The following is a 17,502-nucleotide window of genomic DNA, read 5'->3' on the forward strand; positions in this document are numbered from 1 at the left end:
CGTGGGAAGAGACATATCATAGAGCACTGGAACATTTCTAACAGCAAGAATTAGCCTTTCATCCATCTTTCCGTTACTGCAGGAGCTGAGAGAAAGAGAGAAGGATCACGTGAGCTCTCCCGTCGTCTCTCCTATTGGCTGTCGCTTCCGTTAGTCGCTCCAAAGTTGAACTTTTCTCAACTTTGTCGCGTCGCTGGACACGCCCACATCTAAGCCAACGGTCGCGACAGCTCGTATCGCCGGAAGTCGCTGTGCTCGCATTGAAAATGAATGGTATTGAGTCGCTGTCGCGCGCGATGTCGCTGGCAGTGTGTACGTACCTTTAGACCTTTGAAAAAATTTATAATATGTTAACATTAATTACATGTATAGACGGTAAATTATATATTAAATATAAGCAGAGTGGCGTCACCACCGCGTGCGGGCGATTGCGTATCAACAAGTTAAAAAAACAGTATAACAATATTGCATTTAACACAATCCCTTTGTTTTCAATGGTTTTTAAAATAATTAATTTCTGCATTTTTCAGATTGTAACAGGCTCAACAAAATAAATTAAAAATATATGGTAAGATCTCTGGAGTCACTACGTATATTCGTGATCTACAGCCTCTTTATAAATTGAAGTTCCACATGTATCCTTTCCCAGGCAAACCTGAAGCACCACAGAGCCCATAATGGAAAACAGGTCCTCAGAAATGGATGGATATGTAAACATGAGGCCTACACAGACGTGATGGAGTCCTGCAGGATTCTGGGTGTGTTTTAGTAAAATGATGTCCTTGTATGTATAAAAGGCATCACATGAGGTGAAAGTTAGGGTGTATGTGCTGAGGGACACCAGCCGAGGTGGAGATGATGGTGTTGTTGGAGTTTAGCTAGTAATTCTTCTTCTGTCGGTTCTTGGACATGCTCTCTGAAGAGAGAATAGAGCAATTCTGAGATTACAGACATTGTTTTACAGGGAGAGGTAAGATAACATAATGCTAAAGATATGCTGTTTCAAAACCACAACATGATTTACTCAAGTAGGAAATATGCATGGAACAACATTCATATCAGATTTCTGGCTTAGGTCTAGGTTTGGAGTTAAGGTTTGGCTAGGCCGTCTGATCACGGTTGATCTAACCGCGATGTCATTCAGATGAACTCGGAGTCCGGGTGTCACTGAGCTGCACTGTTGACGTCAACCAAGGTTATAATAGTTTTACATTTTTTATTTAGTTTTTATTTCTGTGTCGTTTTTCACTCCAATGTAGTTTAGTTTTCGTTTTGTTTGTTAGTTCTTTGTTAGTTTTAGTTTAGTTTTTAAATATTTTATAGTTTAATTTTAGTTCATTACATTTATTTTTTATTTTAGTTTTTATAACAAGTGATACATATAGAATTGGGAAAACAGGCATTTGTGCAACGTTGGTCATATAGCTGGAGAACCAAATGTACAGTTTGTAAATAATACTTAAAAATCTTCATTTGAATAAGACTAATATGAATTTCATTACTGATATTACAGTAGAAGAAAACACATAATTACACAAGTCGTCAAAGAAAAAAAAATCCAACCTGAACATCAGCTGCACCGTGCTTTGGAATACGATCCTCTCCACTTCCCCAACAGACAACGCATTACAGTGGTCCCATTTATATGTGAAGTTCTGAACACAGCACAAAGCAACAAGGATAACTAGTACGCTTAGCAACAGATTTGACATCTAAGAGACCATTATGTATAATAGAAGTGCGTTTATTCAAATAATGTTTTTACCAACTAATATTTAATTGTCTGAATCAAAAAGCCTTCATCATACCTCCAAAATAAGGGCCACAAACAAGTTGACCCACATGACTGACGATGTTAACCACCAAGCCACAAAGTACACCAAAGACCACCTGAGATGGAATATCATGGTTACAATTAGAGCTGTCAATCAATTAAAATTTGTAATCGAATTAATTAGATGGTGTCCCTATTAATTATTCGCAATTAATCGCATATACAAATATTTGCTGAGAAAGCCCCTCATATAACAATAATTCAATATATAATGATGAAATAATTATACATAGTTATCTTTAAATATACATATATATATATATATATATATATATATATATATATATATATATATATATATATATATAGATATATATATATATATATATATATATATATATAAATATTCAGATAATTAAAATGCTTTACATTCCTGCAGCAGAAGAGTTAATCATTGATTACAATAGAAAAAGCGGCTTTAGAATACAATGTATTGTTTATTACCATATTATTGATCATAAGTCAATCATTGGCACACAGTTCACAGTAATCCATTACACAAGTGAATTTGTCAATCAATTGGAGATTTATTATGAGGGCTTGTTTAAGGACCCGTCAATTTACACCTGCGTCAGACAAACTTGTGTAGCGTCACGGTGTGTTGCAACATAAACATACATTTTTAGGTCACTGTGTCAAGTTAAATATAGTTTAATACTCAATATTTAAACACATCTTGAGATCCCTTAGTTCGATTTTCCATCAAGTGTTTGAACGCAACAAAGTAACGCATGTTTGTGTTGTTCTGCCTACTGAAGTGTTTTCTTAACTCTATAAAATAAAGTGACCGTTGCCCACACAGCTGAAGTTTCACTTACTGCCCTCTGGAGTAAACAGGTGGTACTACAAGATTGCATTTCTCAGGAATCTTCCTTATTACAGTCCGGGGGCATTGCGATTAATTGCGTAAATTTTTTAATTCTAAAATTAATCGCACCGAATTAACACGTTAAATCGACAGCCCTAGTTACAAAATTATGAACCACTTCCCGGCCGAAGCTAACTAAATTGTTAAATAGAGACAGAGGTGTGTTTGTGTTTTGGTGGAGCTGCTAGCTTACTCTGTAGTGTATCTGGTGTATGCATCTGTAAAAACATGCCAGTTATTCACCACCATGATGTTATAAAGCAGGACCAAAGAGGCCTAGAAGAAAAAGGGGAACGTGATAGGAAGTAAACACAAAAATATGAGAAGAGCAAGACATTGATTTTGATTCTTTATCCTTTTTAAAACAGACGTTCCTGTTCGGCAAGCACATAAGGACTTCTCAGTGTAGCCAGGAGATAAAGTCTGGTCCACATTGCACAAAAAAACATGGAAATTGTCTGACTAGCGTGCAAAGTGACCAAAGACAGTTTTCTTTTTTTGCCATTTAGGTATGGGTCAATCCGAAATATATTTGTTCTCACTTTGTTACCAGTAAGACTAATTAAATCCTATACACATTGACTCCAGGAAATAGAAGACTCGAGCTTGCAATTTGGAAACGCTTTTGCCATTTTTGTGTGTAATATGCATAAGATGATCCATGAACATGATACATTGAGGTGCCGCCTGGGGCTCAAACTTTTCTTTGAGCTACTTACAGCAAAATCATCAAAGTTGTTTGGCCAGTACTCCAGCTGTTCAAAAGAGCCACAATCCATGGTAAAGGCGCCTGTGACATTCTCCAAACTGGAGTCTGAGATCTCACTGAGAGAGCACAGATTAAGAAGAGGCTCACATTCATTAGAGATTCATGAATTGCTTAACATAAAGCAACATAATAGGCAGAATGTTAGCCTCAGTTCTCATTCACATTCAATGCATCTTTTTTCCATACAATGTAAGTGAATGGTGACTGAGGCTAACATTCTGCCTAACGTCTGCTTTTGTGTTCCACGGAGGGGAAAAAAGTCATACATGTTTTGAATAACATAAATGATGACAAAATTCTGGGGTGAACTATCCCTTTAAGTGTTATCTTGTTACTCATTACTATCCATAATACTCTATGCAACACTTTAAGTACATGTGTAGTGAAAAAGTCATTAAAAATGATGTTTCCTGTTAAACTAGATGTAATGAACAATACCTCATATTTTTTGGGGCGGTTATAGCTCCCTGGAAAAGCCAGATACCAAGAATTGCATACACATAGTATACCACCTGTGTCAAAGAGGACATGCAGATATGAGGAGAATGACCTCACAATCAATAATAATGGCCCACTGGATACATTGAAAGGGGAGTCTGTTCTCTCACCAACAGAATACCAGCAAATGCCCGTAAATTCTTCACCAGGTCTACAAGAGTGCTGGCCATTACAGCCATCAACTAAAGAAAAAACAAGCAAAACATCCGATGCACATTGTTTCATAGGCATTAAAGGGACAGTTTACCCAAAAATTAAAATTCCCAATGCCATCCCAGATGTGTATGACTTTCTTTCTTCTGCTGAACACAAACAAAGATTTTTAGAAGAATATTTTAGCTCTGTTGGTTCATAAAATGCAAGTGAATGTGACGAGAACTTTGAAGCTCCAGAAAGCACATAAAGGCAGCATAAAAGTAATCCATATGATTCCAGTGGTTAAATCCAAGTCTGTTTCTCACTATGCATTCTTTTGGGTTCTTACGTTCTCGTGGACTCGTTCATCGTCATCATCCACTGCTGAAGTTCAATTCCAATAATCAAGATTGCAAGTACCGTGAATGCATAAAACTACCCTCGATGTGTTCTTGATCAGGCCAAATATCGGTGAAGCATCAGATGCTACGGTGTCAGACGAAGAACATTTATCGTTGATTTACCCACTGATAAATCAGTGGTTTTACCACAAGAGTTTCCCGATATAAGCATCGAGGAACTCTAATTTATGTTTCCACATAAAGGAAAAAAGTGTTTACAGACTTTATTCTTTTAGCGTGTTACTAGTCCTGTAAAACCTCACTGGTGTGATGATAATAAATCTGTAGTGCCCTGTGCTTTAGGCGTAGTGGCTAAAGCACAGGGCTGTTAATCAGAAGGTCACAGGTTCTAACCCCACAGCCACCACCATTGTGTCCTTGAGCAAGGCACGTAACTCCAGGTTGCTCCGGGAGGATTGTCCCTGTAATAAGTGGCTTTGGATAAAAGCGTCTGCCAAATGCATAAATGTAAATGTAATGTAAGATTGCAGCACATGTCAACTTTCGCAATAGATGCGTTTTTTGTCCTCCCGTCCTTCCCGTGTTTGTTCTTGCAATGTGGCTTGACAAGACAAGTTGGTTCTTTGCGTTCTTAGAAATGAAAAACACCCCATGTCTTCTTAAGCGATCTAATTGGTTTTGAGTGAGATTGGTTTTGAACAGAACAAAATGTATGTCTCCTTTTTCACTATAAATCTTGACATTAACAGTCTCCTTGGCGATCATGATTTCAAGCTCGATTAAATTTCCAATCGCCACCTAACGCTCTGCGATGCGTCAAGCACTAAATGTCTAATCAAGCTTGAAATCAAGATCATGCCTAGAGACTGCAATGGCAAGATGTACAGTGAAAAAGGAGTTATATTTTGGTCTGTTCTCACCCACAACCAACTGGATCGCTTCAGAAGACATGGATTAAACCACTTGAGTCTTATGGAATACTTTTATTCTACTTTTATGTGCTTTTAGGAGCTTCAAAATGTTGGTACCCATCCACTTGCATTGTCTGGACAGACAGAGCTGAGATATTCTATTAAAAATCTTTGTTTGTGTTCTGCAGAAGAAAGCATGTCATACACATCTGGGACGGCATGAGGGTGAGTAAATAATGAGTGAATTAAAAATTTTGGGTAAACTATCCTTTTAAGACTTCAATTCCAGGGTATTCTGAGTGTTTGATAGCATGTTGCTTACTGAAATGTCAAAAGAGCCCAAAAGAGCCAATCACCTACAATATTTGTTTATTCAAGAGCGCACATGTGGACTGGTGCACTAGACCAGCCTGATAAATAGTGTTTTGTTGTAGATTTGACCAAAACAAGCACAATTTATGATGCCATTGTTAAAGAGCACCTATTATGGTTTTTAAACATGCCTAATTTTGTTTTAAAGGTCTCATACAAAAGATATACATGTATCTAAGGTCAAAAAAACACTTTAATTTGCTCATAATTTCAATTGCAGCATTACCTATTTTTCCCAGTGTCAAAATCGGCGCGTTCAATGATCCGTTCTAAAGGATTCATTCTAAACTCCTCCTTTCAGAGCGCCTACTCTGCTCTGATTGGTCAGATATCCTAGTCTGTTGTGATTGGTCTACCGCTTAGTGTAGTGTTTGAGGGCGGGTCTAAGCTGTTCGTGAGCAGCCAATGAAGACCAGAGGCGGGTTTTTTGTTACCAAATTACGTAGGTTAGTACAGGAAGTACGTCTGGAATGACTAACGACTCGTTTCAGGTGTTCAGAATCGGTTCTTTCTTTTGGGAAGTAATTAACTTTACAGACTTTTTTTACATTCACAAACATATAACACACTACATGAAAGGTAATATTTGAAAGACCATAATAGGTGCTCTTTAATATATTTTTTCATGATTTGAAATATGTTATTTAAACCTAATCTTGACCAACACTTTTGGAGATTTCGGTCTTTCCCCATTTAAGTAGATAGTCTGTACTTGCATAAAAGTTAAAATAGGTTAGTGACGTGACATCTGAGTGACATGAGTGACATGACTTGCATTAAAGGGACTTTGGTATCATTCATGTTCATAATGCAAAAAATGCAGGATAAGTTATGCCCCGCCTTTTAGTACTTATCATTAGGGGTTTGTTCAAATCCCTAACTCTTGAGTACAAACAATATTAATAGTGATGCTTGCCATAGAAACCTCCATTACAGTATATATATATATATATATATATAATATATATATATATATATATATACTATATATATATATATATATATATATATATATATATATATATATCTCTCTATATATATATATATATATATATATATAAATACAATTATATATATATATATATATATATATATATATATATATATATATATATATATATATATATATATATATATATATATATATATATATATATATATATATATATATATATATATATATATATATATAAATACAGTACTGTAATAAGCGTCTCTAGGTGTGCGTTCCTTAACAAGGTCTAAAAATTCTCTCATGTATGAACCCAGTTGCCAACCTTGATATCTGGAATTATCCTGAGGAAGCGTAAAACAATCAACATGTTGACCAATCGAACCATCTCCCACAAAGGCATCACATGCTGTTGAACCGGATCCCTGTGTGAGCAGAAAAATCTCCAAAGCATTTAGACAACAGCATGGGAGATGTGTTTCTTTGAGATGTATCAATTGTAAAATAAATACTTTTTATGCATATAACATAAATTCCACACACTCACTCTTTAGAGTCGGGAATCCTGTATGCGATGAATGTGGCAATTTGAAGAAACTGTTGAGAAGAAAAGAACAAAAAACTGTTACTTGAGCATCCGAGCACAAACTTAATTTTTTTTAATTAAATATGAATAAATCACAAAGATAAAATGTCTTACCAGCAGGAGAACAGTGAGGAATCCATCAAGTATGTTACTAATATACGACAGATAAACTTTCCAACCAAAAGCCACTATTTTCAGTAACATCTCTATGAAATAGTAGAAGATGAAAGCACAGTTGATGATCTAAAAGACAGAAACGATACAGGTATTTGTATTTATACTTCAGCAATATATGGTAATCTACACTCAATCTATCTATCTATCTATCTATCTATCTATCTATCTATCTATCTATCTATCTATCTATCTATCTATCTTATATCTATCTATCTATCTATATACTAAATATTTAAAAATACACAAAAGAAAGCACAAGTCTTTCATTAAACTCAGAATGTTTCTTTATGGTTTAGTTTCCCTTAAAAAGCCAATATTAAGCTGTTCTCTTTCTGCAGTGATTAATGTATTCAATGCATTAGACTGTCACCTCTATATGGTAGTTATCTCGCTCTGACGAGGATTTCTCTGAATCCAGAACCAAGATGGTCTGCAGAAAGATTTCATCAGATATCAAATATGAACTTCAAGTCTCAAAGCACCAGAACAATCACTCAGTATACTGTGACATGTGGATGGCAAAAATTCTAGTCAAGTGTTAATCATATATTGTCCACAAGGTGGCACCCTTTCACAAATAAACAGAAAGTTCCATGTCCAGTTACATTTTGTCCCATAAGTGGTTCCCACCCCTTTGTCAAGGGAAACCCTAAGACCCCAGTTATTTACTTTTATTACTCCCGAAGATTTCAATAAGGTTCTTATATTTCAATTAATAAAATAAATACACAATATAATGACTTATTTTATTTTAGTAAATAAGGTCAGAATAAATTGTTATGTTTTGATTTTACACATTTTATTTTTTTAAAATAATAAGTATTTTATTTTTTTATTTTTATTTGGTTTTGGCATTTGTATCACTCTCCTAAAACACCCCTGCAGTTACAACGTGAACCCCTAGAGGTCAGCGAACCTCCTGTTGGAAAACCCTTGTTTAATCCTCAGAACTCTGTAAGGATGGCGGGTTAGAAATAAAATGTTCGTAGGGTTTTACGTGTAAGATGGTGTATGTGGTGGGTAAGGAAAAGGAAATCTGGTTTCTCACACAGATGCATAAGACATTAGACAAAGCGACAATATTTCCCAGCACAGTAGTATAGTAGTGACTGAAGATATACTGGATTTGCTGCATGACTGAAGAACTGTACTCTGGCTTTGGCGGATGCTGCGTGAAAAAACACAAAATTAGACACAAACACTTGCACCACAGCAGCTGGCACAGGAAACTAATGACTCTAATTTTCCTGGAAATTGATTAGGCACAAATAATTAAAATGAAGTGACTTCACTAACAATAAATGTACCAAAAAGTAACATGTCCAGGCCACACTTTACTCCAAAATCAAAAGCAAGAAATTAGAAATTAATTTTTGCTTAAAGAAAATCTATTAAAGTCTATTTTAGGACCATTGAGATCTTTTGCATCGTGATAATTGCATATTTTTTTTAAGACAATTAAGCACATTTTCACCCTAAACTCTCTTTGCTGTGAAACCGCAATACATAAAAAATGAATTCTCCTAACTGTAATGCAATAATAATTATAATATAATAAATCTGTCAATGTTAACGTGTTAATGCATGCTATTAAATAAAAATACATTCTTAATCGCGATTTATGCATTTACCGTTAAAGGGACAGTTCACCCCAAAATGTTAATTCTCTCATCATTTACTCACCCTCAAGCCATCACAGATGTGTGTGACTTTCTTTCTTCTGCTGAACACAAACAAAGATTTTTACGAGAATATTTAAGCTCTGTAGTTCCTCACAATGCAAGTGAATGGTGACCAAAATTCTGAAGCTCCAAAAAGCACATAAAGGCAGCATAAAAGTAATCCATAAGACTCTAGTGGTTAAATCCACATATTTAGAAGTGATATGATTCAATTCAAGTCCTTTTTTGCTATATATTCTCTGTCCTGCCCAGTAGGTGGAGATATGCACAAATGTGAATCGCCAAAAACACAATAAGAAGAAAGTGAAAGTGTAGATTGATAGTAATAAAGAACTTAAATACTGATCTGTTTCTCACCCACACATATCATACACTTCTGAAGATATGGGTTTAACCACTGGAGTCTTTTGGATTACTTTTATGCTGACTTTATGTTTGGTCACCATTCACTTGCATTGTATGGACCAACAGAGCTGAAATATTCTTCAAAAAATCTTCAACTGTGTTCAGCAGAAGAAAGAAAGTCTACACATCTGGGATGGCATGAGGGTGAGTAAATGATGAGAGACTTTTCATTGTTGGGTGAACTGTCCCTTTAATAAATCATAAACCAGCATAAACACTGGTTGTAATCTTTGTGATGTGCCCGCCTGGAGTCATTTCACTGGCACACACACCACAAACACAGCCGTGTTAGTGATCAAATAATGGGGAAATTACCTCTTCCAAAATTCGGGAAATTATTATTTTTCATATTGTTTTGTTTTCTTTCCTAAGATGGAAATAAGTGCATTCTGACAGTAACTGCAGTAGAGGCAAACCTCTTTCAGAAAGTCCTTGTCCAGCTCACTGAAGAGCCTCTGGAAGGCCTTGGCGTCGATGAAGCCGTCTGGGAACTGTTGAGCAGCCTGAGAGAGAGAAAAACACTGGTCAGACAAACACTCATAGCATGCACTGCCTAAATATCTCTTTACCTTTATGATAGCTTGTCTGTGATATGACTTCATGTGAACTCTACCCATGACCTGCAGAAAGGTGTTTACTGCCACTCGCTCCCTGAACAGCAACAGGAGAAGTAAAGTCACAAGGTGAAAAACCCCACATAATAAACGTGAGTGAATGTTTGCACTAAGCACTATGAGGGTGAACGAGTGACATCTTACACATGGCCTTCAGATTGACTACTGGTGTGTCCTCGTCCCGGACAGCACAGCACCTCAAAAGCAGCACGGATACCCAGACGTCTCCGAATTATAGATGTCTGAACTGACATCTAAACAGATTGACAGAGATACCATAATTAATGAAAGTTTTTCCTGCCGTTCTAAAACCCATATTAATATTTTTCTTCCATCAAACACAAGAGATTTAGCAGAATGTTCAAAAAGGACCAAACGGCATCATAAAAGTAGTCCATATGACTCTTGCACTATATTCCAGGAAGCCATATGATCACTTGAGAGGAATTCAAACTATACATGCAAAAGACCGTACACAAATTAGATTTTGGGGCTACGGCAAAGGGGAAGATTTTCAGTGAATAATGACTGAAATAATGGTCCGTTCATCACACAAAGATTGTATAGCTTCAGAAGACTTGGAATATGGTGCACAAGTCATATTGACTACTTTTGTGGTAACTGAATGGTGTTTCTTTTGTGATTTTTACATTTACATTTATGCATTTGGCAGACGCTTTTATCCAAAGCGACTTACAGTGACTTATTACAGGGACAATCCCCCCGGAGCAACCTGGAGTTAAGTGCCTTGCTCAAGGACACAATGGTGGTGGCTGTGGGGATCGAACCAGCAACCTTCTGATTAACAGTTATGTGCTTCAGCCCACTATGCCACCACCACTCCCATTTTTGACACTTGACAGCCACTGGTCACTGTGTGCTTTCGTTGTATGGAAAAGAGCATTGTGAACATTCTTCAAAATGTATCTTTTTGTGTTCGACATAATTAAGAAAGCCATACGAGTTTGGAAAAATATGAGAATGTGTAGATGACAAAATGTTTATTTTTATTTTTGATAGAACTATCCCTTTACCAGACAAGTGTCTAATATATGTCACTCACCAGAAGATATCCTCTGAACTGGTTATAAATAATAGCAGTCATTAAATTCATCAGTAAAAAAGTTCCTAAAAGAAACAAAAGCAAATGAATGCGTTAACCTCAGGTGTAAAATTCTGAATGCATGGATTATATAATGCAATCTGCATAAGTGGGTGAATCAAGAACACCATATGTCTGGATCATGTTTCACCCCAAAATCTAAAGAAAAACATAAGAATATAAATCAATGCGTAAATGCATTAAGAAAATGAAGCTTATTTTTGACCATTAACATTTTTTTGCATCATGACAACTGCATTGTTTTTATAAAATTAAGAGGAACTGAATAGAATTGATGCTGATGTAAATAAAAATACTTATTATATATTACAGTGATGAGAATATCATTAAGAATAATTAATATTCTTTATGCAAAATGATTTTATTTAATGTATTTAGTTAATGGTGAAATGTGATCGGGACAAATTTCAAAGAGATTCACCCACAAAACCAATTTGAGTGCTCTAAAACTTACCAAGCACAGTAAAGAGAACGAAAAATATTGAATAGCCACGGTTCAGAGAGTACGCTGGAATCATGACTGTTGAGAGAGAGGGACATTACAAGAAAGGCGATAGCTCATCGTGCGGTTTCATGTTTAAGATACTTGTGAAACAGGCCATTCTCTCAAGCCACAAGACATCATGTCATGTGATTAAACCAAATGACTCACAGTGTCACAGCAATGATCCTGAGGTGACAGAACATTCGATATAGACGTGCTAAAATGCCACATGTGCCACTTAAGCATTTAAATGTTACTGACTCATTCAGAGACTAACACCTCCTGAGAAACTTTAAAGCAGTAATTGTTATAATGATCAAAGGCAAACCAAGGTGTACCGTCAGGGTTGTTGGCTGTGGTCAGCAGCACTAGAAGAGAGGACAAGGCCTGTGGCAGGTTTTTGAAATATGTTTTCCATTCTCCATTCTTCTTAGGGTCCTACAACAACATACAGTTAGGAATAGAGACTTTATAAGTCTCTATTAATATGACTTCATATTAAAGGGTTTAAATTTATGTTGTTCCAAGCTTGTTTGATTTTCCTTCTTCTGTGGAACACAAAAGGAGATGTTAGGCAGAATGTCTCAGTCACCATTCACTTTCATTGTATGTGGAAAAAAAAAAACCATTGAAAGTGAATGTTGACTGAGGTTGCCTATGATCTACTTTTGTGTTCTGTGGAAGTAAGAAAGTCATAGCGGTTTGGAACAACATGATGATGAAAAGGAAATGAAAGATTTGTCATTTCGGGGTGAACCGTCCCATATCAGAACACAAAAATGACAAGCATATGAGCACTTGCATCTGATTCGGCAAAGATCAGCATTCCAGTCATGGTGAATAAGCAAAGGTGTAGTGCCAGAAATAGGATAACACTGAAACAGAAACAGAGAAAGAGAGAGAATGCTTTGAGTCAATGTTTATTTCATAACCCTTCGTATTATAATCGTAGAATGAGACCGCACACATTGAGAAGAGAAAAATGTTCCCCACAGTATATATGGAATTAAATGGAGTCATTTTAAGGAGATAAACACTTCTTACAGGAATGAGGATATTACCTTGCTATCTCTGGAAGAGTTCTTTTGACACATTTGAGAGTTTTCTTCATGAGAGTGGAGTTTTGCAAGAGGAAAAATGGGCGAATCAGTCGTCTGACTCTTAAACTCTGTGGATCAAAATGACAAGATTACAACCAGTGAATCTGGTACTGAATGCTGACTGATTCAATTCATATCTCAAAGCTTGAGCAGTTCATTGATTGACTGTTTTCAGATCCTGACAGACAATGCAGGATTTTTAGCTTTTGTTATATTTAGTTGCATAACTTTAAATGAGTCATATCATGAAAAATATTTTTTTAAATAAGAGCTTATTGTTCAAGTTTATTTTACTTCAGACACTCTTGAAATATATTATAAAACAGTTTAGAAGGTACTAAGTCTTAAAGGTACAGCAGCAAAATAATTACATTATTAGTAGACCTAGTATATATACACTCACCTAAAGGATTATTAGGAACACCATACTAATACTGTGTTTGACCCCCTTTCGCCTTCAGAACTGCCTTAATTCTACGTGGCATTGATTCAACAAGGTGCTGAAAGCATTCTTTAGAAATGTTGGCCCATATTGATAGGATAGCATCTTGCAGTTGATGGAGATTTGTGGGATGCACATCCAGGGCACGAAGCTCCCGTTCCACCACATCCCAAAGATGCTCTATTGGGTTGAGATCTGGTGACTGTGGGGGCCATTTTAGTACAGTGAACTCATTGTCATGTTCAAGAAACCAATTTGAAATGATTCGAGCTTTGTGACATGGTGCATTATCCTGCTGGAAGTAGCCATCAGAGGATGGGTACATGGTGGCCATAAAGGGATGGACATGGTCAGAAACAATGCTCAGGTAGGCCGTGGCATTTAAATGATGCCCAATTGGCACTAAGGGCCTAAAGTGTGCCAAAAACATCCCCACACCATTACACCACCACCACCAGCCTGCACAGTGGTAACAAGGCATGATGGATCCATGTTCTCATTCTGTTTACGCCAAATTCTGACTCTACCATCTGAATGTCTCAACAGAAATCGAGACTCATCAGACCAGGCAACATTTTTCCAGTCTTCAACTGTCCAATTTTGGTGAGCTCTTGCAAATTGTAGCCTCTTTTTCCTATTTGTAGTGGAGATGAGTGGTACCCGGTGGGGTCTTCTGCTGTTGTAGCCCATCCGCCTCAAGGTTGTGCGTGTTGTGGCTTCACAAATGCTTTGCTGCATACCTCAGTTGTAACGAGTGTTATTTCAGGCAAAGTTGCTCTTCTATCAGCTTGAATCAGTCGGCCCATTCTCCTCTGACCTCTAGCATCATCAAGGCATTTTCGCCCACAGGACTGCCGCATACTGGATGTTTTTCCCTTTTCACACCATTCTTTGTAAACCATAGAAATGGTTGTGTGTGAAAATCCCAGTAACTGAGCAGATTGTGAAATACTCAGACTGGCCCGTCTGGCACCAACAACCATGCCATGCTCAAAATTGCTTAAATCACCTTTCTTTCCCATTCTGACATTCAGTTTGGAGTTCAGGAGATTGTCTTGACCAGGACCACACCCCTAAATGCATTGAAGCAACTGCCATGTGATTGGTTGATTAGATAATTGCATTAATGAGAAATTGAGCAGGTGTTCCTAATAATCCTTTAGGTGAGTGTATATATAAGCTATATCACATGAGCAAGAGTGCTATATGGCCCTACATTCAGCACTGCTGTGATTCAGCCACAGGCCGATTGCTGTAGGTAATCACAGCAGTGCTGATTTAGGGCCATATAGCACAATTGCGAGTGTGATATTGCTTATATACAACAGTTCAATGAACAAGTACATTTTAAAAATTTAGGAAAAACTGAGTACAGTCATAAAAATGCATTTGTGCATGGAAGTACTTTATTATACGACGGATCAGAATCTGCCGTTGCTGGTTCAAAACAAATGATGCGTCCAAGCCTTCATTAGTAATTCAAAAATGTGACTTCAGAAATAGTATTACGGCTTGTGCTGTTCCTAACAAGTCATTGGATAAACAAGGATAGACAGATGGATGTGTGTGTTTGTCTGTGTGTGTGTGTGTGTGTGTGTGTGTGTGTGTGTGTGTGTGTGTGTGAGAGAGAGAGAGAGAGAGAGAGAGAGAGAGAGAGAGAGAGAGAGACGGAGCGTGTGTGATCACCCGTTGCCACTCCCAAGAAGAGATGCTTACAGCTTTCTGAAGATCAGCTTTCTCAGTGGAAAAATAGTGTCCAAGCAGGGGTATTTCTCCCTATTTCTTGGTAGCCGGTGCGCAATAGTCATTCACTAAAGAAACCGCAATGTCCTCCATTTTAAACAGTATGTCCACTCCAATGTGGAAAGTCCGATGAGAGGTAAGCGCCTTCAGTTCGCGTCATTCATAAAAAAAATTCACGTCACCTAACTGGCTCATATTACACACAAAAATTATATTTTGCCACCACCTGCTGGCTAACATATGTAATGTTAAAAAAAAAGACACTCTTAACACATCTGCACTGTTCTTACACTTTAGTTTAGCACGGCACGAACACAAGCGGAGTGATACACACACACAGTGATGCGTCAGAGTGCTGATGGTATCAGACCATCAGTGCTTATGGAACATCTCTCGTCCAATCAGATTCTAGGACTGGAACTAACTGTATATATATATATATATATATATATATATATATATATATATATATATATATCAGTTGGCATCACAGGGAAATGTTCTGGTTATTGGTTTTGTCAATATTGGGTCAGTTGTATACAGTTTTGTAATACAGTTATCATTAACTCACCTCATTGCACATCATGCTAACACTCAACATCCAATCAATAACTGATGCTGCAATGACTATTACATAGCTAATCAGCCATTTATTCATCTGAAACTCCTCCCGTCCTATCAGACAGCTCTGCGGAACAAAATAGAGGCCTTATATTACAATAAGATATAAAGCAACACAATATTTGTTTATGCCACATTACCAAATTAGTTGTAGCAGTAACTATAGTATATATTTGAGGGTAACACAATAGTCAAAATAACATAATAAAATAATAATCATTTCAGAACTTCTACGCTGAAACCAATGCATTGAATTTAGACAATTTAATCATGTATATTTGTTCCACGTGATGTTGCATCAACATATTTTTCTCTCTTTGTTTAACTGTTTATTTCTTTTTCAGGAAACATAATGGAATAAATTCCCTGCCCTCATCCAGTTGCCCATGTTGTTCAACATACTTGATTAGCTCACATAATGTAATCGAGTGCACATTTGAAAGAATTACATTCATCGAAAGCAAAGAAAGCATGTTTAGAAGAGATCACAAATAATCTGATTTAGTAAATCGGACAACCTGCGTTTTCCTATGTTTTTCAGTGTACCTTCACTGTGACGTCTAGGATGAAGACACAAAGGCAGACCATCTCGATACCCTCCGTCAGTCCGCATGGTGGCTGCCAGGGCTGGGGTTTGAAACGTATGTCCGAGGTGTAGGTCAGAGAGGAGGGTCTCTCAATGAAGGCCAGAGCCAGCACAATGGCAATGGTGAACCCCAGACCCCTTCGAGAGATGGAGGTAGTGTGTGAAATAAAAAAAATGTAATTCACAGTTTAAATGACAAATCTGTGTTTGGCTCAAGTAAGCAAAGAGAAACATGTAGAGTCATACCAAACATGCAGCAACAGGTCATTCTTATTATGTTTTGGGTTTAAAACAACTATCAACAACATCTGGGGTATGCCGTCACTTACCCCGGAATAAACAAACATTCTCCTACTATTTGTAAAACAAACAGAAAATGACAGTAATGCACTTACTGGTCTATAGGACAAAGAACTGCACTGTGATCATTGTTAAAATACATAAATACATAAATGTTAAAATACTGGTTTCGTAAGCCACAAGATTTATAGGAGATTAATATGAGAGAATTGCTTGCTAAACTTGTCTTTGTAACGTTAAACCCAGTTTTTCAACCAGGGTCAGATTGGCCATCGAGAGAATCGGGACGTCTCCCCGATGGGCAGCTAGCAGGATGATGCATATTATGATAAAATATAAATAACAAAAAAATAGCCAATTAAACAAATAAACCTCCTTTAAAATATTGTATTATTGCTGTACAATATACTTTATTTAATTTTGAAAATCAAAAATGAGCCCCATCATTTATTGTACATTTCTAAATGTTTCACGCGCCCATCTTTGTCACCGGATCAAAGAGGATCGTGAAAGGGGCTGTTTACACTGAATGTGCCCTTGCGCTACAAAAAAGCTAGACGTAGTGCAACGAATAGAACAGAAAAGAAGGCAGGTGTACGGAGAGACATTTTTTTTACTTGTCACGGTGTCTAAAAAAACACAGCGTTCCTGCACGAGAGACTGAACAACAGCGAGACGCGGAAGTAGGGCTGAGCATCGTTCAACATTTTCCAATATCGATACCGATATTGATATCTTGACTTCGATACCGGTTCCTAAACGATACTTTGGTCAGAAAGAAAAATGTTTTAATAAAGTGATAAAATAATAAGTAATACGTAAATGGAAGTGCAACGTAGTGCAGCGTAGTTCTAGCGGGAAGACTAGCAGCTGTACATCATCACATCATTAGCTGGGTAATTCCTAGTCAATCGCACGTAAGCCATTGCTTTATAAGC

General features: G+C 36.9%; 1 protein-coding gene across 1 annotated transcript; it reads right to left on the reverse strand.

Moving 5' to 3' along the window:
• Nucleotides 1–266: 266 nt before the first annotated feature.
• On the reverse strand, nucleotides 267–16,281 carry LOC127662637 (two pore channel protein 2-like). Its single transcript, XM_052153919.1, has 22 exons — nucleotides 16,225–16,281; nucleotides 15,629–15,745; nucleotides 12,834–12,940; nucleotides 12,575–12,647; nucleotides 12,111–12,210; nucleotides 11,743–11,808; nucleotides 11,229–11,293; nucleotides 10,312–10,419; nucleotides 10,121–10,198; nucleotides 9,968–10,054; nucleotides 8,513–8,632; nucleotides 7,835–7,894; nucleotides 7,402–7,530; nucleotides 7,249–7,298; nucleotides 7,027–7,126; nucleotides 4,080–4,151; nucleotides 3,910–3,983; nucleotides 3,422–3,527; nucleotides 2,896–2,978; nucleotides 1,809–1,890; nucleotides 1,564–1,655; nucleotides 267–916 (listed from the first exon to the last, which is right to left on the reverse strand). The coding sequence occupies exons 1-22, from the start codon at nucleotides 16,264–16,266 to the stop codon at nucleotides 817–819; spliced, it is 1,911 nt and encodes a 636-aa protein (XP_052009879.1). The 5' UTR covers nucleotides 16,267–16,281; the 3' UTR covers nucleotides 267–816.
• Between the last annotated feature and the right edge of the window lie 1,221 nt (nucleotides 16,282–17,502).

This window comes from Xyrauchen texanus, chromosome 2 (assembly GCF_025860055.1).
Source record: "Xyrauchen texanus isolate HMW12.3.18 chromosome 2, RBS_HiC_50CHRs, whole genome shotgun sequence".
Lineage (NCBI taxonomy): Eukaryota > Metazoa > Chordata > Actinopteri > Cypriniformes > Catostomidae > Xyrauchen > Xyrauchen texanus.

Bases quoted from the DNA above. Each gene is read 5' to 3' on its own strand.
- LOC127662637 (XM_052153919.1), bottom strand. From the start codon at position 16,266: ATGGTCTGCCTTTGTGTCTTCATCCTAGACGTCACAGTGAAG. The intron at 10,199-10,311 runs GTGTAAGATGTC...CTGTTCAGGGAG, and splicing joins GTAGTCAATCTGAAGGCCAT to CGAGTGGCAGTAAACACCTT. The intron at 3,528-3,909 runs GTATTGTTCATT...GTGCTCTCTCAG, and splicing joins ACCGCCCCAAAAAATATGAG to TGAGATCTCAGACTCCAGTT.